Here is a 25,031-nt window from a genome sequence, read left to right as displayed (position 1 = left end):
TTATGAGTTTACTCAGTTCATTCTTCTCTTGTCCACCACACACGTGGAGAACAAAGGGCATTCACATCTGGCAAAGTTGCATTTGGGAGGTTGCTCCAAGTGAGTCCAGGTGGTTTTCTGGAAATAGTTTTCCCCATGCTCAGGATAGGTCAGTAAGAGCATGCAGTCAATGAGCAAACAGAAAGATGAGCTTAAGAGAAATGTTTGCCCGTGTTCGTTTTTGAGTTAACTTGTAGTCAAATTTGAGATCTTTGGCTCCAAAACCAGAAACACATTTTAACCAGTCAGTGTAAGGAAAGCTGAGATTTGAAATGATACTCTTTGCCAACAGTTCTTCAGCAAACACCTGAAGGACTTCAGTTGCACCCCAGAAAAGAGCAAACACAGCATCCAGCCTAATCCCTGGAGGAAGTGTTTGCTCCAAGAGCTCTGTCTAGATTTCTTCTAGAGCCAATGGAGAGAAATATCAGCTCTGATTTATCCCTCAGTGTTTAAGAGAGGCAGTGTGACTTCACTCCAGCAGCATTCACAGCTCATCTTGAAATATCATAGGAGTAAATTTAATCAGCCAGAAGAAAGGACCCCACTTGTCTGATTACACTTATAGCTGTTGCACCTAAAGAAAAATCAAACCAGATGAGGACTTGAACTCCATACTTGGCTGTGTTCTCTCCCCTTCCCCCTCCAGTTTTCAGCCTCACACTTGCTCCCCTGTTATTTCCTTTCCTCTTAGGGAAACCTAGAGATCCCACCTTGCACTGATGGCAGCAGCTGCCATGGGCACATTCAGCACCAGGTTTCAGGGAGCAGGTCCTGGGGTCACAGCAGGGGTTCCTGCAGTCCTGGAAGACAGTGAGATGCAGCAGAGCTCTCAGGGCAGATCTGAGGTCGGCACTGATGTGTTCTCACACACAAAGTAACATCCTCCCTCCCACATTCTCTTGTGGCACCCAGCACAAGCTGAATGCCAGCACTGCACAGCCAACCTCTGATGGGCTGATGGGATACAGCTGCTGTGCTTATCACATCTGGGAGTCTGGGCTGCTGGCTCCAGCTCCCTCTTCTCTTTTATTAATTATTATTAATTTTATTAATTGTTATTAATTATGAATTTCTGTTTCTCTGAGGCAAAGGATGCATTTGCAGAAGTGAGATGCAGAGTGGATGCTGAGAGAAGCCCCATCCTTAACAAGAGTGGAGCCATAGGTAAAGTGAACTTATATAAGAAAGTGGAACATCTGGAAGGATTTTTCCACTGAAAGGGTTGTTAAGCATTGGGATGGGCTGCCCAGGGAGGCAGTGGAGTCACTGACCCTGGAGATATTCATGAAATGACTGGATGTGGCGTTCAGTCCTGTTGGGTCACAGGTTGGACTTGATGATCTTGGAGGTCCTTCCCAACCTAAATAAATCTGTGAACCTGTGACCTAAAATAATTTTTTCATCTCCTTTTTAAACAAAGTTTTGATCACCCCTGTTCAGCCCTGGACCTCCATCCCTGACTTCTGGGGTGGATTGTACTACACACTGTGAATTCAGATGTCATATTTTAGAACCTTGATTTACATTTACATACAGGGAAGATATTTTTGTCTCCTGCACAAAGAAAAGCTGATTACAGATCACATAACCATATTTGCAAAATACATAATAAAAACACTGTGTCCCACTAAACCCCAAATGGTTGGATCTGAACAAATGTTACCTCCACCTCTCCACAGTCACACTCCTCCCCATCTTCCAAGTAGCCATTTCCACATTTCCCTCCACCATACATTCTTTTGGTGTCTGGCATATTGGAGAGACACATCCCTCCACCAGACTGCAGGTACTTCTCCAGCTCCTGTCTGTTGCACTGGTTGAACACCTTGGGGAATGGGTGCCTGAATACAGAGAGGGTGGAAAAACATGAAGACAGGTCTGGACAGTGGTTTAGAGAAGCAAAAAGGAGCACATGCAAATCCTGGCAAGTGCCAAAGGACACAGGTCTCTCCCTGAAATTCTTGGAGTTGTGCTAAAGCAGATTGATTTCCTGTGCCTGCATTACACTTGAAGACAAGGTGAGACTGCACTGCAAGATGGCTTAATAATATAATTGCCTTAAAAAAGAAACTTTATAGAACCAAAATATGTTGAGTTACATTTGGCTGTTATTGCTGATAAGCATGGCTGTCCTCTCCTCCTCAGTACAGGAGCTGTAGCTTATTCCTGCTTGAACAAGCCTGAGACTCCAGCACTCAGCCTGTGAATAACTCCCTGTGAGCTTAACTGCTAAAAATAATCTTTAATTTTTTCTATCTACCATCTTATCTTGAAGAATGTGAATATTTTTTGTGACATGAATTATTAATTTCTGTTGCTACAATGCCTGTGCACTCCATGTGTGGCTGTGCATGTGTGTGGATGGGATGTTGTGTGCTCTGCTTTGCGTGCCACTGTGCTTTCACTTCTCACCCAAAAGGTTTTGGAGGAAATGATGCACATGAAAGAAGATGCCTATGGAAAAAAAAAAAAATCTGTTTAAACAGAGGAAGGCTTGAGGAAATGGTGAATGTAGCTTTAAGTGTAAGGGTCCTTCTGGCATGTTTCGTGACTGAATTGTAGAAATCATTATGTTTCCTCATCCAAAATCAAATTTGGAATTCCTATGGGCTACTAGATCTACTCTTGCTTCCCCTTTCTCTCAAAGACTTCTTTCCTGTTAAACACAGGCTCTCAGAACCAAGGAGTATTCTTAAGAAAAGGGAACACAAAAATTTTCAATTTTTCCCAGACAGTTCAGAGCTCCACTTTTAAATGCTGCCATTACCAAAGGCCAGTCTCAGGCAGGAATCTATTCCTTGGGAGTTAGCAAATTGCTACTGCTCCATGACCCAGGGTTTGTCCAGCAATTTTTTGTCTATAAACACTGACTCTAGCAGGCAGAAACACCCATTTTCACTCTACATTTCTACTTCTTACTCCACCAAGACTCTTGTAACAAAGTGCTTTGCATTCCTCCCTGAGCCCATGCAAGATGAACTCACCCAGTTGCAGAAGCCATGATGCAGCCCCCATCTGCTGCTGGTGTGGTACAGCAGCCAGCAGAATCGTGATTCATGCCAAAATTGTGTCCCATCTCGTGGGCAATGGTAGCAGCAACACCAATGGCATTATCAGAGTGGTCCTGTGCAAGGTCAAAGAGGCACGTCAGCATTTTACCTGTGCCTGTCCTGTGCACCTCTGGGTCAGTGGGGTGAGGGGAACTCCTTATTTGTACATGCAGAAAATATTACTGAAGGTATTCCTGCCTAAAAGCAGGTGGATGGAGAACTTCACAGGAAATATTTTCTCCCTGGGCTTTAGGAGGCATCTGTCCTATGTATTCACTGCTGGCAAGAAGCTTTAGATTGGGTATTTGCAATTACTTACCATGTTTACTCCTCCTGACTGGAAATCAGAGCACATGGCCATCACGGGAGCCAAGCCTACTGTGGTACCTTTGAAGGGCACACCCCTAAAATCAACCCAGAAAGAGCATGAAATGACACTGGGGCACTGGAGGAGGCAGGCAGAGAAATGCACCCTGCAGTGCTCCTTACACAGTGTCAGGGGGACACATTGTCTTTATAGTATCTTCCAGTGCAGGACATCATAGCAGAACTACAAAGCCTTGAGGTCTGTTTATCTTGGACTGCTACTCTGTTTTATGGGCCAGCCAGACAACCCTATTTTTTATAATGGTTTGGTTCCAAAAACTGCTCCTGCTGAGCTTTGCAACAAGCACAGAAAATACTATTTCTGGATCCTTAGCTGAGTACTGTTTGTGAATACTTAATTTACCATAAGCCTGATATTTGCCAGCTTGGGGATATGGGGACTTGAGAGAGTAGTAGGTAACACCTCTGAGGTGCAGCCATGCTCTGCTCCTGCCCCTAAGCAGGAATTCTGCACCACCCTGACAGCATCTTTGAAATGGGAGCCCTGGAAATTGTTCTCAGGACATGACCAGATGGAGAGGAAATACAGTAATGTTAAAGGGAAAAAACCCAACCAAAGAAACCAAGGGAAAAGGCTGTGGAAAAGGCATTTCAACCCTACAGGTCCTCTGACTCATCCTGGTGGATGAATTTCCATGGAAGAGGTAAGGAGATCTGAGAGCTGCTGCTAATTGTTCTTCCAATGCCACCTGCACTGCTGGCCAGGCTACTGGCCCTGGTGAGATCAGTGGCCCATCAGTCACAGGCCATCATCAGCTGGCTCCCAGTACTGGGGCTCTGTGTGTCAGTGGGATGGGTTAGGAATGAGCTCTTCCCACAAAGCCACTTTGTGTCCTGGAAGGGCATTGTGGTACAAACTGATTTCCCACCCAACTCAACCTGCTTGTCAGAAACAGGAGAAAGGAGCTTACGTGATTAATTGGGCATTATCATGTTTTCTGTGCAGCCTCTCTTTGCTACTCCAGGCCAGAAAGGACTTTAGGGTGGAGTAGGGATTCTCTGTTACATCACATTTATCCCCGTAATTCCAGATCTCCAGCCCCACCAAGGCAATCCGGATATTCAAGGCCCTGTAAAACTAAGATATGGAAAAGAAAGATGATAAAATGAGCACCATTATTTTACTGTGTTTTAAATCTTGAATATATACTGCTAATTGCTACTAGAGATCCACACGTCCAGAGAAGATGCTGCCTCTGGAAATGCATTTCAGCTTAGGGCTGAGCTCTGCAGACAGAAATGTGCAACCACCCAAAAATCTGAACTTGACTGAAAAAGAGACATTGAACTTTCATTTTTGAATGAATGGCAAAGACATAATCTGAAGAAACAAAGACTGGAGACTGACATCATATTTCATCTTCCAGTATGTCAAAATTCTTCAAAAGTGTAAGGAAATAATCTTCTGCCCATGTCAAGTACAAACAGGAGGAGCATTCATGGGTATTGGGGGTGAAGGGAGGGTGGAAGGAGTTAAAGGGGAGCAGAAAGGGAGTAGATCTGAAAAGCAAGGAAGTTTTACTTCAGCAGCACTAGGTCCCACTGCAGGGATGACTTCTGAAGGCTCCTTCCAGCTCTACTTCCCAGGTTTTCTACCATTTCAAGTGAATACTTCAGTCCCTTTTCAAAAACCTTTACTTAGGTAACAGTTTTTACAGAGGTGCAGCAAAACACAAGATGCTCATGCTGCTCCAAGGTAAGGAATGGAGATCCCCCCACCCTGTTCTGGATTTGGAACAAGATAATTGTTTGGCAGATGTTCCCCCTAAGTCACTGGGAAGAACTGCCAAAATATTATTCTCTCTCCCAAAAATCCAGCCTTCCTCTGACCCAATTAAATCTCATATTTCATGATCTGGGCCTTGCTTTCCTCCTTTCACACACACCCAATCTCACCTTATCTACGTAATTAGCAGCCTCCACTAATTTGTTCCTTGTTGCTTCAATGCTGAAGCGATGTTTCTGAAACTGAACAAAATGAATACATCAGGCAGCACAAAGGCAACTACAAAGAGCTGCAATGTGTTAAAACAAGCCACGTTATTCTGGAAATAAGAAGGTAACTATGAAGCCAAGTCTCCTGCACTGCACATTTGACTTTAAGCTCACCTGCATATGTATATTCAGAATTCATCCCTGGCACCCTGTGGCAGTGATGCTACTCAAGTGGTGGCACAGCACAGCAACCTAAATTTACCAGTGCCCCCAGAGCCAGGGGCTGACAAAGAACTGGCAAACATGCCAGGTAAAATGTGTGATAACAGGACTTCATGTCTGAGGTCAGGGCTGCTGGGCCTCTCATCACATCTCACTCATCCAACCAATTTGCCTATTTAAACCACCAGGCAATTAATGAGTTAATTTTAGCAAACTGTTTGGTTCAAAGAGTTAAAGGGTCAAAATGTTCAGATTTTTGTTTAACAGATGACAAAACCTTGAACTTTTCTTCTGATGAGGGACACAGCAAAGAGCAGGCAGCTAGCACAACACCATGAGACTGTCCCAGTTTGTCTCATCAAATGGTGAACAACATATGGCACTTCCTGGGTATTATGTGTTTTCTCAGCTTCCCTGGTGTCCTGCTGCCTAACAGAGAAACCAAAATAAGTTCTGCCTCTTTAGCTTTGTTCAGAATAAATTATAGCCCAGAGCACTGTGTGGTTTTCCCTACTGGAGTTTCAAGTTGTAAATTATGGATAGGACCAGGCTGGCTCCCGTCTGTGCTGGAGATTAAACAATCAGTAAAACACTGTGTGGTTTGCACTGTCAGTGTGTCTGGCCTGCCGTCCAGGCTGGGGATGGGGGAGGGATTGCTGACTTCATGCGGGTTCTCCCAGACCTGTTCTGTGATCTGGAGCCTTAAAAATGTCTATTTATACATCTGCTAGCAGCTCAGAGCAGAGCATAATTATGGTTATCTTCTCTAGAGATTAAGTGTACTGTAGTTAGAAACACATCACTCCTGGAAACCCCCAAATTTCTCTATTCTGAAGGCAGATTCTCCCAGCCATAACTAGGACTGGCCATTGCTACCCTGGGAGACCAGAGCTGACCCTCAGGCCTCATCCAAATCTGCATCTGTTTCTGGACCAATGGTGGCTGCCAGGACAAAAATGACCAAGACATCTCTCCCTGTCTACTGAGAACCATTGGGATTGCAAGAGAAAACTTGCTGAGCTCCAGCAGCCCTCACTGCCCCAGGGGATGTTCTGTGCCCAGTGCTCTGTGGGTATAAAAATCCCATTTCTTACCTCCGCATAATCAGCCACAAGCAGGAGCTCCACGTACTTTGTAGCCTGCAGAGTCTCCCGTTTTACCTGCAGCAACAGCAACACTGGGTTATTGGGTTACTTCCCCAGTATTCCCCAAGAAACTCTTCACAAAATATGTGTAGAGGTCATTTTTCCCAGTTTGTTTCTCACTGGCCATTCACACCACCCCATCATACCCAGGGACCTCCAAATGTGATTCATTTTTGGGCAGCCAAGGTCAGTACAGCTACAGCACGTGCCCACAAGCCTCATCCCACCTTTTGTTCCTGTATCGGATGTAGGAACAGCTACAGCCCACTGCAGCCCCCAACACTCATTTATTTCCCTGCTGGAGCCACTATTTCACAACCAGCTTGTTGCAAACCCTGCTAAATGTTCTTCATTTCACTTTCTCAGCTATGCTCCTAGGGAACAGCAGGGCTGGGAACAGGTGGGATATTTGGAGCATCATGCATGGACTCGGGTTGAGCTCTGCTCACCCTCTGGCCTGGTGATTTCATCCCAGCTGTGAAGTCCCTGAGCCAATCTTCAGCTGCATCCCCAGTGCCCTGGTAGCCACAGGCTCCTCTCTGCAGCCTCAGGTTGTCCACCCTGTAAATCAGGTGCTGGTTTGGGCTGTCAGGAGCTGGCTCCAAGATATAACTGGAATTGCTGCTCAATACGATAAGTCCTCTGTGGAAAGGGGAAGCGATAAAAGGAGAAGTTAATTACTATCACAGCAACTCAAGACAAATCCTTCTGCTGCTGCTGAGCTCCCATCTGACTCTTGCAAGACACTTATCCTTACCAGGCCAGTCAGCTCATTAATAAAAAGGGTGGGAATATTTTGAGTTCAGAGGGGGAAATCCCTGAGCTTCCATATATTAAAATCCATTCAGTGGGCCTCAGACACTGAGAGGCTATTGGAGCATGTGCTGCAACATGAGAAGTTTAACTTACAGTTTTTTCTTTAGGGGCAGTGGAAGCTTTTCTATCAATAGAAGAAATTTGCCTTTAACAGAATTGACCTGAAAAATGCGAAGACTGTTTGTCAGCAGGAAAAGTGGAGCTCCCTCTGGGTCATGCACATAGCCAGATGGTTCTAGTTTTCTCAATGAGCATCTTACAGCCAGGAGAGCTGGAAATCTGTGTGTGATGCCCTCTAGAAGATGTGTGGCTTCATGGGCACCACCCACGCTGTGCAGGCTCAGAGTGAGAAGAGCCACGTGTGCTCAGCTCCTGCGCCTCCCCAGCAGTTAGAAAAAGACACCAAGGAGTTACCAGCAGACACTGACAGCTCAGGGATGCAGGAAGCTCCTGCACAGGCACACTGAACATCTCTGTCTCTCTGGAGCTGGAAAGCAGAGCCTAAGAAAACACAGGCTGACAGAAGCACGGCACACCTGCCACTGCTTTTGCTTTTGGAGTATTTTTTCCAAGCCACAGGTGTCTGCACTGTCCTGTTTATCTCACCGGGCCCTTTGGCCTGTGCTACACTCACTAGGATGTCTCAGGTTTGCTTTGGCAGGGGCTGTTTCCTGGCTGGAGCCAGTCCCATCAGCACAGCTTCCAGCTGGGCTCCCGAGCCCATGACCACTAATGTCAATAAAGCCTGTGTGATGTTTTGGAAACAAACTCTGAGCTGGTGTAAATGAATGCAGCTCCTTGGTCACAACAAACTGCTGCATTTATTCCTGGCTGAGGATACAGACCCCCTTTTTCAGCCAAAGTCTCCATTACTCCCAAAGCAAAGGTTTCACACACACAGCCCTGACACCACCCGGGGAGAAAGCAGAGAGAAGGGCTGACAACCCAGGAGGGAGCTCAGACTTGAAGACTTTGCCCCAAAACACACAGAGAATTGCCAGCTGTGAGAGGCTGGGAGAAGGTTTCTTTACAAGTGTAGAGTGCTGGGCTGGGACGTGGTGAGTCCTGTCCCTGCCTGTGACAGCTGCAGCCCAGAGCCACTGACAGGAGTCTTTTGCTGCAGCAGACTCAAGTGAAACTCGGTCATTGCACCAGTCCACGCTGGCAGCACACAGGGAAAGGATCCTGGAGCTGGTTAGGAGGCCATGGCTGCTAATGATACCCAAATTCCTGGATTTTCCCCAATACGCCCCTTTTTATCCCCAGGTTGGGTGGCCTTTGAGAGCACTCAGAGAGAAAGAGGGCAGCCAGACTGCTGGGGGCAGAGCTCAGGTGGCAGTACCTGGGCAGGCGCATTCCCAAGGGCATTCCCAGGGACATTCCCTCATCCCCATCTCCAGGCACTCACCGCAGGCCCCGGCAGGTGCTGAGGGTGACGCTGGAGTGCTCCCAGCCACGCACGACCCCGTGGTAGAAGCAGTGCTCCTGCAAGGCAGAGGGAGGCAGGGCTGGTGCTGCAGAAACGCCACAGGCACAGCTCATGGGCCCTGTTCAGGCCATGGCTCACAGGCCCTGTTCAGGCCATGGCTCACAGGCTCTGTTCAGGCCATGGCTCACGGGCGTTGTTCAGGCCATGGCTCACAGGCCCTGTTCAGGCCATAGCTCACAGGCCCTGTTCAGGCCATGGCTCACAGGCCTTGTTCAGGCCATGGCTCACGGGCCCTGTTCAGGCCATGGCTCACGGGCCTTGTTCAGACGTCTCCGAGTCCCGTGCGAGCACTGCTGACACTCCAGTAATTGTTCCCTTTCCGCTGCCTCTGGCAGCTGATTATCACCACGAAATCTCTGTGACTCCAAAGTGAAATTTGGCCTCTCAGCTGCCATTCCAGGGCATCCCAGCCGCCTGGGCCAGAGCATCAAGCAGCTCCTTGTCGCCAGCAAAAACTGAGAGCTCTGAATCCCCAAGAAAAGACTGGGATGGCTGCAAAGTTTTCTGCCTGTAACAGGAGCTGCCCATCGATGGCAGCTGGCTCTGGGTCAGGTCCCAAGGGATGTGGCAGAGAGAGTGACACCGTGGGCAGTGGGGAAGCCCTGGTCTCAGGGCTGCTGGTGAGACAAAGGCAGCCTCTGGCTGGGACAAGGAGCCTTTGGGGCAGAAACGCCAATATATTCATTATATCCCTTGCCCTCACCCTGGGGCAGCAGTAGGAAAGATGATCTCATGGGGATTTTATCTCTTATTTTTGCTTTGTGACCAATGCCTAGCTTTGTGTTGCTGCAGCAGAGCCAGCCAAGCCTGTGTGAGATCAGTAATTTATGGGGCTTTTACTGAACGGGAGCTCGCTATAGGGCCTGTTTTCCCCAAAGGCTGGGAAGGTCCCCAGCAAAACTAAAAGCAAGAGGGTGAGTAGTGTGAGGAATAAACAATTCCCCAGCACCCAGAGAGAGGGGAGCAATGCTGGCAGCTGACCTTGGCTCTCATAACAGAGCTCAGGCAAAACAGAAAGATGTTTTTACCATTTTTGGGGGATGGAGCAGCTTTCCCACTGGAACCTCCCAGATCAGAAAGCTGGAATGCCGTCCCTTTTAGCTTAAAGCTGTGGGGATCCATGACCTCAAAAAAAAAAAGGCTCAGGAGGAAGAGGTTCACCTACTTCTCCAAGCCCCAGCCTGGTGTCCCATGCAGGCACAGGAGGGAAGGATCTCTGCACTCACCGTGTGGGTCAGGGGGGTGCTCTGGGCTTGGCCAGCCTGGCTGTAGTGGGTCTCGGTGTAGCCTGGTGCAAAGAGGTTTCTGCAGACACAGTGGAGGGGGTGAAAGAAAAGTCAATTTAAAAATCAAGATGGTATCACTTTTTTTTTTTTCACCTGCATTTCTGCTTCTTAAGGGTGCTGGAAAATCAGTTAGATCCAGCTCTTTCTGAAGTCAGTGTAAATATTCCTGCTGCTGTGAAGCACTGTTGTGGATTTGGGGCAGTCACTGCTTTCTACCCACAGCATGAAACCACCTGAGAGAGCAGATGAGAGACAGGGATTCACAGCACACCAGCTGTGCTCTGTCTCTGCACTCTGCTCTTAGCGTGTCCCTCCTGCCAGGCACTTGTTCAGGGAGCAGTGACAGCTCCTGGTGGCCCAGGAGCCATGGGATCCATGGCAGGACCATCACCATGGGCTGTGCTACCTGTGCAGACCACGCTGGGATGGCAGAGGGTCAGAAGGTGGGAGCACAGCTCACTTTGCCACTGCCATCTCTCCGCTGCCCTGGCAGGAGCTGAGCATGTCTTAAGGAGCACATTCACTCCTGGAAGGGCCCCACAAGCCATCTAAATGCTCTTTCAAGCCATTTATTAAAATAAAAAATAACAGAGCCTGTCCCTGAGTTCAATTAGGCACCAAGATCCAATTCCAACTGCTGCAAGTGAACAACTCAATTTTTACATGAGGACTTTTAAAGACCCAGCATCCCAACCTAATCACTGGCCCTTAATGGGTACAACTCTCTGTGCAGAGTTTTCTCTCTATTGCCCCAGATATACTGGGATTAAATTCAAAGCACCAAGTCCAGCAGAGCAAACACAACACAGGTCAGTTCAGGACATCTGGGTGCTGGTGTGAGTCCTCAGCTCAAACCCAGACTGTCTCCACTGTCCAAATCTGAGTATGATCATAAATCAATCTGTATCTTCATTTCAATAGCTTCCCAGAAGCTGGTTCACATCTTTGTTACAGGAAAATACTGATTCCCCAATTTGAATTTGTTCATGTCATCCCCATGTACACAATATTCTCCCTGTCTTCAACCCAGGATCAGACCAAAAGTCTATAAAAGGAGCTCCTGTGCACTGAATAGAAAGCATTTTGATTTTGTTCCAGAGGAAACAGCCTTCTCCTTCTTTTTAAACATCTGCATTTGCTAAACAGTGATGTAAAAAGTACAGCAAGTCAAAATCTGGGCCAAACCAAGAAGGTCATATCCTGTGTCCATCTCAGCAGCCATAAAATGTAGGTTTAAAGCAGTTTTTAAAAACAATAGTTTGTCATGCAAAAATTTGGAGAAGGATCACAGAACATGGCCTATTGATGAAACACACTCCTGCAGCAGCCCACAGTGCTGTCAGGCCACCAAAGTGTCACATTTGCCATCCATGAGGATGCCACATGCATCCTGGGCAATGTGTTGCCAGATGCAGCTGCAGCTCAATCCCTTTGCACCCCTGTTTAAAGCATGTCATGCTCCAGGATTTAGAAATAAACTGCTAGAAAGCAGGAAAAAAGTTTTCTTCTTTTCTTTGCCTGATTTCTTTAAGCTGGATGAAGAAAGGTGTATCACAAGCAAGCACAAAGATTTTTCCATCTCAGCTTTTGGTACCAGTCAGTCAGATCTTATCAACCTTGAAAGCATCTCTGTTTAAAAAAGGGACTGGGTGCCCTGTGATATCTAATTAAATTACACCAGAACAACAGGAAACCTTTTATCAGTGTTTGAAAGTGCTTCACCCACCTGGTCCAAAGGCCCAGACAGCTAAACCCACAGCTTAACAACAGACAACTGTGCCACTGTTGTGTTTGATAGCATCTGATGTCAGGAAAACAGCAGCTTTTATCTCCACTTTTAAAATTCAGCATAGCCCAGAAAAGCTCATTTTGTGTCTTTCTGATGTGTTAATTCTTATCACCAGATGCTGTCAGTGATCTGAAGGCAAGGCTGCTGCCTTCAGCTGTCCTAGGTCTGTAAACCCAAGATAAGCAACATCCCACAAGACATAACTCCCTTCATCTCCCTGACTGCAGCAGCTTGCTCAGCAAGGGTGCATGAAACAAATATTTAATCAACAGATTGCATTAAGTCAAAGGAAATTGCCTTGAGCAATGCTCTGGCAGGTATCTGGTCTGTGTCAGGGGCAGACAGTAAAGCAGTGTGATCTGCCCTATGCTATTAAAGCCAGACACCAGCCCGTGGATTTCCAGTAGCTGAGGCTTTGCACAGCCTGCTTGTTTCATTCCCAAACAAGCACGCTTGTGTTTTCCTCCTGCTCCTTTATCCTTGGAAAGCATTAGCCGTGAATAGCCACTTGATCTCCCCTCCAGTATGGCCCAGGAAGCTCCTCAGAGCTGTGGCTCCTGCCCAGCCCCGTTGCTGAGCACCAGAGCCCAGGGCACAGCATGAGGCCACACAGCACAAGGGGTGTGCACATCCCTTCCCACTTGCACACTCAGGTTCCAGCCCCTCCTAGAGTGGATTGAGGAGCTTTGCCTGAATTTTCAGGGACACTTCTACAGCTGCTCAGCTGAAAGCCTGTGTCATCTCCACGTTGCAACTTCCAAGACTCCTACTCTACACCACAGCATCCCCAAGAAAAGGCCAGGTTCTTATTCTGAGCTTGAAACAGTCCTATTTTGAAGATAGTTCCCAGCCTTAATGCAGGGGGGCCCTGGGGCTCTTGCAGCACTGCCAGAAAGGGCTATCACAGGGGATTGCACAGGGTGTGGTGGGGAGGGCAGTGAGGAAAGAGGAAAAACAACAGAACATCTTGCAACACCCTTGGTGTCTTATTTAGAGCCTGTAAAATTTCATTCCCAGCCCAACTCACTTCTTTAGCAAGCACCAAGCTTTCCACCAACCTGTAAATAAACAGCAAATAAACCTTCTTGTCAGTAGGAGTGCACCGGAGTTCTCAACCAGTCTTGACTCTTTTCCACATGTACCAGTTGTAGGATAAACAGCAGAGAAACACCCACCCCCCAAAACCTTCTCTGCCATCATTGCAGGACAATATCCCTGCCAGGCTGAACAGCTGATTCCAGGGGAGCTCAGCCTGGCAAAGCACTAATGGAAGTTTCCAGAAGAGCACAGATCACCTCCTTGCTGGAGAAGGAAAGTCTGGAAAAAATTGCACAATTTGATTTTTTCTTCTCAGTTACATTACATGCCTCAGTGACCATTTCTCCAGCAGCTCACACTGAAGCTGCAAAAGCCTGGATGCAAAATAACATTACTTAAAGGCTTCTGAGATCCAGTCAGGCAGCTGGCAGATCGCTAGCACACATCATCTTCCTAAAAGGCAGCACAGAGTCTCCCATTAGAGGAGTTATCAGCATGAAGAATTGATGAAGTCAGAGAAAAAGCTGGTTTGGGATGGGAGCACTCTCCTTTGCTGAAGCTCGATAGCAGCTGCAGTCAGTTTGGGGCCAGGGGAAGCTGCACACGAGCACTTGGGATGTTCTAAAAGAGCCTCACCTTTCCAACAGGGACCAGCCTTCAGCAAGATCAGTCAGTCCCCAAGATCCAGCTCAGCCTCCAAGCTCAGGGTGGAATAGCGTGCTCTTGGCAGGATTTGTTCCCCGGAAAGCCTTGGGAGGCAGGCTGAATACAAGTGAGGAAGCCAAACAGAGGGAGAGTGGCTCGGTGCCATAATGTACAGATGGCCTGAGCTGGTTCCTGCTGATGGCTGTCGTGGAGCCGTCCTGGTCCCGCTCCAGCCTGTCAATGATATCATTGTTTGACACAAAGCCCTCCTCCCTGGGCTGCTCCCTGCCCTGACACAGGGCAGCCTGGCTCTGCTGGGATGCACTGCCAGAGGGTCACATCCTTCACTCATCAACTGAGGTGGTTCTCACTAGGAGAGGCAGGCTGGCACAGGGAAAATCCAGCTCTCTTGGCAGGCAGCTGCCCCTGTGGCACTTGGGGATGGGGAAAGGACGTGGCTTTCAGCTCATGTGGCCACTGCTGAGGAGCAGCTGGGGGAAGAGGGGCTGCACGTCACACCCAAACACTCCCAAAAACAGCAGAAGGAAATCTGGGGCCCTGCTCGCATGGCCATGTCCTCTTGAGGGAGTGCACATTTCCCAGCTGCTCGAGAGAACAGCTATTTTCCCATTTTCCTGATAAATGGGAGCAGTTTTGCATATAAAACATCACTTGTCAGCACAAGCCTAAGAGGAGCTCAGGGCTGCCATGGCCACGCTCAGTTGCACCAGCCTGAGATCACCCACAGGTGCCCAGAGTGCCCCAGCAGCATTCTGATGTTCTTACTCATTAGAGCAAGAAGGACTTTAAACAATTTAGTCCCATCAGCAACTTTGTTTGGGTTCATTTTACAGAGGGGCTAGTCCACATGGACAGCTGCCAGTTTAGAAACACCCAGCAGTATCTAGGAGATGGACATGGTTTTTATTTCCTCCCAAAAAACAAAAGCCAAATGGTCCATGAAGCTCTCGTGAGAAACATCGACATTGATTTTTCAGTCATGGGACTAAGAGAAGTGAAGCCTGCAGTCTCTTACATCTCCTTCCCTGTCCCTTTCCTCAAATCACAATAAATCTGTCCAGCCAGGCTGCCAGCATCTGGGGGTGGAGGGAATTGATTTTCCCAAGAAACTTTAGACATGAGATTTCCATCTACAATTTGTGGTCCCACTCCATTGCCTCTAACAGGATCCAAGTAGAGTAAGAAGGGGAATGTGAACTCTTGCCTCTCAGTCACTTAAATGTTCCCTAACGCCAGAATTTATTATCAAAACCTGAAGTGGCCCCATCTTGAACACCACCAGCACATGACTCATGACAACACAAGCAGGCAGGCCTGCTTTCCATAACCATCACTAGTGGGAAATGGGAGATTTCAAACCTCTGGAATATTGCAGTCAAAACCTGGCACTTCTTAAAACCAATGAAATCAAAATTATTTTTTTTTTCTTGGTGAGTTCCATCCAGATGAATACTGGAGCTTAAGCTTAAGCTCCCTTCCTCTAGAGCTTTTGCTAAGAACATGTTTATTGTGTAAACACAGCAGTTTGGAAGGAAAAAGTGGCTTCCCAACTATTCAGGTGGAACTAAACAAGCCATTTGTAAGGCTTGGGAAAGCATCACAGACTAAAGACCCACTTCTCCCACCCACATCATCTGTGACATTTACTGTGTAAATTATGTTGCAGGACCCAAGCAAGATTTGTCACACAGACCCTCAGCTTACCAATAGAAACCATAAAGGTTGCCTGGAGAGGAAAAAGGAAATGAAATAAATGGAAAACTGGCTGATAATGAGTCAGTGCACAAAAGATTTAAAAGGCTTAATTTCCTGGTCTCTTCCTCTCTGCCCTACACAGAGGAATCACTGAATATCCTGAGGGAATCAGGAAGCTGAAAAGCAGCTATGGCTTTCCAGGTCCCACCCCTGTTTTTCTGATGATTCCAAGATACAGTAGAGCAGGATAAACTCAATTTATCCCCTTTGCATAACCCTTAACCCCTGCCCATGAAGGAAGCCCATCAGACACTGATGATGTATAGCCCATCAGTGGAATAATCTCATATATCCTTCCTGCTCGGAAACAGGCAGCAGCTTCCTCACTCACTCAGTAGGAGAGGCCCTGGAAGTGTGCAAAAGCAGGAAACAAAGGAATACAGGCAACACACAGATCTTTTTACTGCACCACTGAGAGCACCAGGCTGGGTGGGAGTGCTTGTCACCAACCCAGCTGGGGCCAGCAGAGCTTGGAAATGATACTGCTCCCTATCAGAGTGGCCTAAAACCAACTTTCTGTTGGCTCCTGAGGTCAGACCAGATGAGCTCTGAACCTCCTTTGCTGTGTCCTCAGGCAGTTCCTGCACATCTCCCCTGGGGCTCTGCCAGCCTGTGCAGTGGCCAGAATAAGGAGCTGAAACAAACAGCCCCAGGCTGTCCCAGGGATCCACCCACAGGCAGGGACACCCCCTGGAGAAGCCTCCAATACCCCTGGCAGCTGAGAGAACCTTTCCCAAGTCTGTTCTTCCCATGAGAGACATGAAGAGGGTTCTTTTTGCTCCCTTTCCTTCACTGAGGTGAGAACACAAATTTCATGCAGGTTTCTGCTCTCGTCTTCACTAACACAAGGCTCACACCAGACAGTACTGCCACACACAGTGAGAGGCTCTCAGCCTGTCCCTCCTTGGCTCAAAGCTGCTTTTTATTAACAACTGCAAATGCCTTTTGAAAAAAAAGTCACTTTTCATCCAAGGTTTGCAACTCATATTCTTCCGCTCCTAAGCCCCAGCCAAATTTAAAGCTGCTTTATAGGCAGCTCTCCATATATTTGTTGTTTGTGTAGCTTTGAGCTTTCCAATCCCACAGCTGCAGGACATGGATTTGAGTCATTTAAAACAAGCCAGAGTCATTTGAGCAATATATTTTGTCATTATCCTGAAATGCTAGTGTGTCTGAACTCTGCTTGAAACTCCAGTGTGCTTCTGACTTCTTATCAAATGCCTGGACAGGAAATAATGCAATATTATGTTAACTGCTAATTCAATAATTGTATTCACAAATATATGAAGCCCAAATGCAGATGTGTGATGAGTTTATTACAAAACACCGGGTTGGGCACAGCTCTGAAGCAAGATATGCAATAATTTCTGTATTTCACCTCTGTGGATGAACATGATGTCCTTTTCACATGGGATATGAAACTGGATGGTGTGAACATTTCTTCCACATATCAAAACTAGAATGTTTCTTCCAAAGCTAGTGCATCCCTATACAGATTATGACACTTGCCCCAATTTTCAAAGTAATTTTATTAGTTATCTCTCCAGAAGGAGAGTGGGGAGTGTGCAATAAGGCTGCCTGATCCACCAAGAACATCACCTGAAGCAGTTTCAGTGGCTTGGCATATCTTCTTTCCAGTTTTGGGAACCACTGGGTAAATCATGTCCCAGCCAAACCCAAATGATGCCAGTCTTTTTGTGCTTTCCTTGAATGATGGGAGTCCAGGATGTGGATACAAGAGTAAAATGTGGGCCAGGTGGGTGCATTCACATCCCTGTGCTGAGCCCAGGGACAGAGGGGGAGCACAGCACCAACCTCAGCAGCAAAACTGGTTTCCAAAGGCTCATCTAAACCAGAGCAATTAAATGGCCGAGGACTCTGAGGCTTATTTTAGTTTAAAAAGCCTCAGGTATCTTCCTTTAAGTTGCAGTTCTCTTATGCCCATTTCCATATAAATCTGCAGCCTGGAGCTTACAGGTTTTGTACAGCTTTGAAGGAACACCTCTCCCTTGGGGAGTTTCACTTTCTCACCTGCTGCCTGGGAAACAAACTATTCTCAGAAGAAGTGCTGGATGCTGCAGCTACTCAGCACCCCAAACCTCACCCAGAACCTCAGCTTCCCCTGAAAAACAAGCAGTGATGAGTTCCTGGGGGCTGTGAAACAACCCCAGGCTGGGAACCTGAGGGGCCAGGCTGGGCTCTGCCTTGCCACACTTTTCAATAAGGAGAAGAGGTTTGCCTTCACTTAAAAGTGCTCTGTGGATTCTGATAAATACACAGGGTTCCCAGGGACTTCTTCATTCCTCTTTTAATTTAATTCTCTAAACTACTTCAGCTTTCACAAGTCTCTGAGAAGAGGAGCCTTTCCACTAACTGCATTTTGTGATTGTACCATCACCTTTCTTGAGCAAGGACTTGAGGTCTGGCAAGACTCCCACATGAAGCACTGCTGTCTATGAATCGCCTGAATTTTCCACAGAAAATAAAAATTAAAAGCTCCAAACCAGTTGCTGTATTTCATCAGAACTTGTGAAGAGATCCATCCTGCAGTGGAAGTGTGTGCACACACTTCCAAGCCTGTGTGTATACATCTCAATGAATGAAAATGCATTTCAGGAAATAAACACAATAGGAACCTTCTATTATTATAACTCTGTTTACTAACAGCAGCAGAGGGTTTTTCTGTGCTGAAAATAGCACGGCACGGCTCCCGTGAGCACCTGGAGCTTACATCACTGTGCTTGGAGCTCAAACTGATCAACTCAGCAAGGATCCTTTCTCTGGCCAGCTTCTGCTGTGCCAGAAAAATTCACCTTTGCATAGCAAGTGCAGAATCAGCGAGCCCTGGCAGTCCTGGAAGGAGGCCCCCAGCAGCATCAGAGGTTGTGCTGCTTCCAGGCTCAGTTCAGACCTGGCATGATACCACTGCCATCAGCAGCTGCTGTTCCTCCACACAGGACTGGCTTAGCAGTGCTCAGGGACCTGGTCTTATTTTCCCAGCTGAAACATGCTAAAAACCACAGAATTTATAGCTGTTTCTGTTTAGCTCTACACAGGTGCATGAAAGCATCCTGTTTTTGCAGCACTGGAACTCTCAGTGGCTTTTGTGACTTTTTACAGAAAACACCTCACAGGAGATACTCATCTTCCATCAGCCATCACATGTCAGGTTTTACTGCTGACAGTGGCAAAAAAAATCTGGTTTTCCTTCAAAACACCTTGAGTATCACTTAGGTATATGCACTGCCATCAGAACAGTAAGATCTTTTGACACTTCACTCTTTCAGGAGGAAAGTTGAGCCCTCAATCTCTGTGATTGGGATGTCCATAAAATATATTTAAAATATAAACAGGGTGATTATTCTGATTCTAGAAGACAAACATTTGGTTATATTTCCGGAGATAAGTCTTCAAACCCATTTAAAAATAAATAAAACACCAACAGTGCAAGTGGACTGCTGAGCAAAGACAAACTTCTTGCAGCTAAATTCCCAGCTGCTATTCCACTACTGGAAACTAAAGTACTCACAGGGCAGAGGGGCTCTGGGGTGGCCTCCACACCAGAATCCTTCTCCCTGCCTTAATCTCCTGCAGCTTCAGCAGAATTCAGTATGAATCACACCTTATGATAGCACACAGCATTGCTCTGCATTTCAGTTAATGCAAAAACAATTTTTCAGTCTGCTTTATCATGAAGGGCACTAATGGAATTGAAACTGTCAGATCATTTCTCCTAGGAAGCAGAGCAAGACCTCTTTGGATCACAGCAAACAAAATCCTCATTAGAGTCACAGTGACTAAAGCGCTGAGCCACTTGGTAAATAGGGAGCTTCATATCAGCAACATTTTCCAGTTAATGTAGGAAGAATTATGATGTAAAAATAAGTTTACACACTGAGGGCCAGGTCACCATCTGTTTTTTTTGCTGACAAAGCTCTGCTATAGTGTGCTGCTTGGCTGATTAACATCTGAGGGGACTCGCAATAACCTTGAAAAAAGTGAAGGACTTCCACATCCTGTCTTTATCAAAACCCTGTTGAAGTCAGTGGAGGTTTTCCTGTTGATCTCACTGTAATCCTTACTCATTATTTAAGTGGGATCACAGTGCAGGGCACACTTACCTATTTTTCTCCAGTTCCAAGACGAGCTCCTGACCTTCTGCCTTTAATGTAACTTCAGCTCGAAGTGGATGCTGCGTGCAGGAGAGAGGGTGCCAGTTACTCATACATCATAATTATCAACACATCCACAAATACAAACTGGAAATTGCAGCTGACCTTAAACCACCCTCTGCCTTCCTCCTACTTCAGACCTGGAGTGATGAGGAAGGGAAGGGATGCACCAGTGGCTCCCAGCTCCAGGCACACTGCTGCATCCCCCAGCACAGCCATGCAGAGCCAGGAAGCAGCACAGGCATCTGCTGGGATGCTGTACCTGAGCTAGAGACACCACCTGGTGTCTCAGGAGGAATAAAATGCTCAGGCAAGGCAACAAGCCCTGGTGCTGGAGTGCTTGGAGGTGCAGCTGGATGGGAAGAGCTCCCTGCGCCTCCCTCTGCTGTAGGCTGTGCTCAGAACACCATCACAGGACATCCCAGATTGCCCCAGAGGTTGAAGAGTCAAATATCTGAGCTAGTTAACCAAAGCTTCCTTTGTTGGCACAGCAGAAAGACATTTTTAGGAGCCTATTTCAGGACAAGAGGAATCATGCCTCTTCCAGAGATTTTCACATTGTTCCTTTACTTGCAGAAAGTGCCAGTAAAAGGCAGGGAACAAAGAGGGACCCTTGGACTCAGACTCCAGCCATTACACAGAGAGTATTTCAGCCCTTCTCCCCAGGGCCTGCTGGTTTGAACAGAATACACCCCAATTTCTTAGTGCAATGGCAAATGCATACACTGACACCAACATTTAAAAAAAAAAAAGGATCATTCCTGAGACATAAAGCACAGAGAAAGACTTTTAGAGGAGCAGCTAGAAGAGGCTCTGAGGTCTGCAGTGTTGCCTCCTTCAAAGCAGAACCACTATGTAAAGTCAGGTTGGGGTTTCCAAGTCTGAACGCTTTCTTGTAGAGAAAATGCATGAACAAATTTCCCAGAAGAGAAATAGCTCATATTAATATAACAATGCACTTTATTCAGCTGGAAGAAAAAAAGAAATCATGAGGGTTGGTGAAGTCATTAATCTATAGTATTTTCTAAATCACTGTTGGAGGAGACTTTGCAGAACAGAACATTGAAAGTGAAAGAAAGCAAGGCTGACTGAATAGGATGTTCTGTCAGCCTGGAGATACGCTCACTTGCAATTTCTGCAAATACAAATATCTCTTTTAATCTGTTCCCTGTTCATATTTTGGGTTTTGCTCATCCTTCCTTCAGTTTCCAGGACGTGGCATCAGGCCCACCCAGATGATGCAAAACAAGTTAATACATTTACGACATACAGAAAGGGATAATTGCAAGAGGCAAGAGCTTCTTTTACTAAATCACAGGTGCTCAGTTCATCTCAGGGTAGGTCTGTGCTTCACTCACTAACATGAAAGCAGTGTAAGGTTGCCTTGCCCATAGCTGAGGGTCTCCATCACCCTAAAATCTCTTCACAAAGGTTGTGCAAATATCATTATTACTAATATCCCCCTCCCTTCTCCTTCAGTAATTCCACCGCTTCAGCCCATCAATTGCTGTGCAAATGAAATAGCCCAGCTGTATAAAAGCTTTGCTAACTCTCATTCCAGAGCCAGTGGGAACTTGCCTGAAACAAACCAAGTGCAACCCCTGAGACCCAGCAAATTTATATAAGGGGAAATGCTCTCCAGATGTATTTGCATCACTATCAATAACAGAACCAAAACTTGCAGGCAGTATCACAAGGGCATCTTAAAACTAAAAGATCTCAAGAGAGTCATTGCAGAGTTTTTTGTGTGTAATAAGACACGATGAAAAGTTTTAGAAAGTCTCATCATATGGAAAACACCCATTAATAAATTCCCAAATAACACCACTATATTCAAGAGAAACTGCATGTCTCTATAATGCTGAGTTTCCCTTTTTTTGGTTCACAATGTAAAAAACACCCTGTGGACTTTCCTCTTTCTCTTGATCACGCAACTGCAATTACTTCTTGGTTGCAACAACACCAAGTCTGGGAAACTGACCTGTGGTTTGTGTTCGATGTTGTCTGGACCTCAGTGATTTTTAGAGTCTGGAGATTATGGACACATCCCTTCAGCACCCGTGGAACAGCAGCAGGGTTGAGATCTGTATTAACACGGTGTCTGAGACACAGCCAAACCCACCTGAGCTGCTGGCTGGCTTTTCTTACCTAGTGGAGCACCCTCACAGCTGGGATTCACAGAACCAGAAAATAGTTTGGGCTGAAAGGGCTCTTAAAGATCATTTTGTTCCATCCCCATGCCATTGGGCTGGAGCACCTTCCACTAGGGAAGATGGCTCCATGCCCCATCCAGCCTGGCCTTGGACATACCTGGGGATGGTGCATCCACAGCTTCTCTGGGCAACCTCTCCCAGTGCCTCACTGCCTCCCAATCAAAAAATTCTGCCAAATAGCTAATCTAAACCTGCCCTCTTTCAGCTTAAAGCCATTCTCCCTTGTACTGTCACTCCACACCCTTGTGAAAGGTTCTCTCTTTTGTTGCTCTTTTAGGTAAAGTGCTACAAGGTCTTTCCAGAGAGCTCTCCAGGATGAACACAAATTCTCCCAAGTCTGTCTTGATAGGAGAGGTGTTACAGATCTTGGAGCATCCTCCCTGCCCAACCCTGGCCTGGCTCGATATCTTCCTTGTGCTGGGGATCCCAGACACAGCGCTGTAGGTGGGGTCTCAGCAGACCCGAGTAGAGGGTCAGAATCCCCTCCCTTGACCTGCCGGGCACACCTTTTTTTTTATGCAGTCCAGGACACAGATGGTTTTCTGAGCTTATCTTCTACAGCAGGTTCTTCTATCCAGCTGTTCCCCAAACGCCACGGATTGTGTGGCTCCCGTTTCACAGACACCGATCAGGTAATACCGATCGAGGCTTTAAGGCATGGCAGAGGGCAGGGTGAACGCAGCTCCCAGATGCTCAGCCAGCTCACACAGCCTTTCCTGCGATCTGCAGGAGCTATGGCAGCTCCTGGCTCATCCCGGCAGCTTCACAAACCCAAAACGCGCCCTGCCAGGCGCTGTGCTACCCGCGACATCCCCCCGGCCCCCGCACAGGCAGGTCTGCAAACAAAACAAAACAAAACAAAGCAAAAGAGGAACCAGGCGCGACCTACCTTGGGGCTGCCGGGGCCACCCGGGGCTGCCCAGCGCGGCAGCACCACCTCGGGCTGGAGCCGCACCTCAGCGGCCGCGGCTGCGGAGACAAGAGCAGCGCCTCAGCATCCCCGGCCCTTCCGCACCCCGCGCTCAGGCAGCGCCAAGCCGGGCCGGGAGAGGAGAGGGAGCTCTGTGCTGGTTGTAGGAGAAGGATCCCCCGAGCCTCCCACGCACCCATCCATCCTCCCTCCCTCCCTCCCGCAGCCGGAGCCCTGGCGCGGGGCTGTCGGGCCGGGCACCCCGCACTCACGGGGCGGCGGCCGCAGCAGCAGCGAGAGGGCGATGCCGCAGAGCAGCCCCCGGCCCCGCATGGCTCCGGGCAGGGACCGCTCCCTCCGCCGCCGCCCTATAAACCCGCCCGGCGCCGCTTGTCCCCTCCCAGCACGCCACGGCTCCGCCCGGCAGCCCCCTCCTCTCTTCTTCTCCCTCCGCACAGCCCGGGATGCTCCCGGCGCTCCGGCCCTGCCCTGCGCTGGGGGCTGCGCTGGGCTCTGAGCACCTCCCTGGGGCTTTCTCTGCAAAACCTCCCCTCCAGCGCCTTCGCCAGCACGGAAATAAATCCATTGTGCCTCCAAAGCTAGGAAGAAGGGGAGAGCTGGGGGAAGGAAGGAGCTCAAGAGCTGTTTATTTATTTGTTTGCTATATTTATGTGTAATCTTATCATAGCTGTTCCCGCGGTTCTAGAGATACCCTAAATTTCTCCTTTCCTGGGAAATACATTACTCCTGGACAGCTGAAGGGATGCAGGATAGATTTTTATTTATGAAAGGGCAGAAACAAAAGGATGTTCACTGCCTCTCTCCCCTTGTGGTCGACGGGAGGGCCAGGCTTGAGGAAGGATTTGGGAACATCCACAGCTCATACTGCCGATGCTGCCCATCAGGGATATCCAATCATCGCCATGAGGCTCCCAAAGGAGCATCCCTGTCTTCTCCTGCATCCTTCAGAGCTGAGCCAAGGGTTGAAGTCCACACATCATCTCTTCGTTGGATCTCTGCCCTTCAGGGAGCTGACACGACTGTGTCTCACTGCTGAATTAGCCCGTGGGGTCGGGTCACACCAGGACAGGAGAGTCCAGGTTAGTGGGGCCACGCTGAGGTTACCAGTTGCAAACACTGGGGAAATCTGTGGTGCTGTAGGAGCTCCTTGCACATGCTGAGCCCACGGAGAGCAGCTGCCTCCCCTGTGTGACTGCCAGCTCAACTGCAGCCCCACTCGAGGCTGCAAGGCTTGGCTGACATGGATTTTTATGGGGTCAGCTCTGAGTGGCAGGAAGAGCCATTACCTCTTAGCCACAGCCTTCAGACAGACATTGATCTGCATTATCCATTCAACCCTTTCCATTCATCTCTGTACTTAAAGTCTCTGTGTAGGTGAACCACCGGGGAAATGAGAAATGGGGAGAATTTGCATGTGGGTAGGTTTTCAGTGTGTAAGTAAATCAAGGCTGGTAGGAAGTGAATACTCCCTTCAAAATAAAGGTTTGCCAGATAACAGTAATGATTTTATCTCTTGTCCAGAGGATTATTTATCTCTTTTGTACTGAAGGTCTCTGCAGGCTCCTGCCACAGCTGCCCAAAGGAAATGTGACTGTTCCCATTTGCAGATACCATTTTGGTTTGTATCTGACATGTGTCCCCTTTGTCCCCCAGCACTTCACAAACTGAATCTCTCTGATCTTGTGAAAGTCACTTTATTCCTGCTATCACCCTGGCAGAGGAAAGTCAGGCACTATAGGGATACCTAGAGGGAATAATCAGGGTGAGAGGGCTTATAGTGACATTTTAGCTGATCCATAGAGAGGTCACAAATTTTCATGGCACAACTAAATCTTCTTGTTTTGAGGAGCAAAAAATATGGGGGCAAAATTTCAGCTCTTTCCTAGTCATATGGAATATCCTGAAGGGAATTCTTGATTTTTATTTTCCTGTGAATTACCCTGCTTATTTATAGATGCCTGTAATATAGAAGAAAACAATGGCACTATTGTGCATGTCTATATTATAAATAAGTAAAAATGCAAGCCAAATTTAGACACAAATTTAGCTACTCTGCTTTCATCCCTGCATAAAATTTCTGCCTACCCAAAGGGGA

At 47.5% G+C, this 25,031-nt stretch overlaps 1 protein-coding gene across 1 annotated transcript in view; it reads right to left on the bottom strand.

Moving 5' to 3' along the window:
- Positions 1–23,293, bottom strand: part of ADAM19 (ADAM metallopeptidase domain 19) — a 32,423-nt gene extending 9,130 nt beyond the window's left edge. Inside the window, exons 1-13 of the mRNA XM_015642082.3 lie at positions 23,188–23,293; positions 22,895–22,974; positions 19,742–19,812; positions 10,313–10,391; positions 9,006–9,082; positions 7,231–7,423; positions 6,731–6,796; positions 5,376–5,447; positions 4,391–4,557; positions 3,412–3,496; positions 3,027–3,166; positions 1,706–1,883; positions 753–842 (exon numbers count right to left, since the gene is read on the bottom strand). Coding sequence (XP_015497568.1) covers positions 753–842; positions 1,706–1,883; positions 3,027–3,166; positions 3,412–3,496; positions 4,391–4,557; positions 5,376–5,447; positions 6,731–6,796; positions 7,231–7,423; positions 9,006–9,082; positions 10,313–10,391; positions 19,742–19,812; positions 22,895–22,974; positions 23,188–23,248 — 1,359 coding nt within the window. The 5' untranslated portion in view covers positions 23,249–23,293. The remainder of the gene's footprint in view (positions 1–752; positions 843–1,705; positions 1,884–3,026; positions 3,167–3,411; positions 3,497–4,390; positions 4,558–5,375; positions 5,448–6,730; positions 6,797–7,230; positions 7,424–9,005; positions 9,083–10,312; positions 10,392–19,741; positions 19,813–22,894; positions 22,975–23,187) is intronic.
- Between the last annotated feature and the right edge of the window lie 1,738 nt (positions 23,294–25,031).

The sequence above is a fragment of the Parus major genome, chromosome 13 (assembly GCF_001522545.3).
Source record: "Parus major isolate Abel chromosome 13, Parus_major1.1, whole genome shotgun sequence".
NCBI classification, from domain to species: domain Eukaryota; kingdom Metazoa; phylum Chordata; class Aves; order Passeriformes; family Paridae; genus Parus; species Parus major.
Note: the sequence above shows the minus strand (reverse complement) of the source record. Positions and strands in the feature narration are given on the sequence as shown.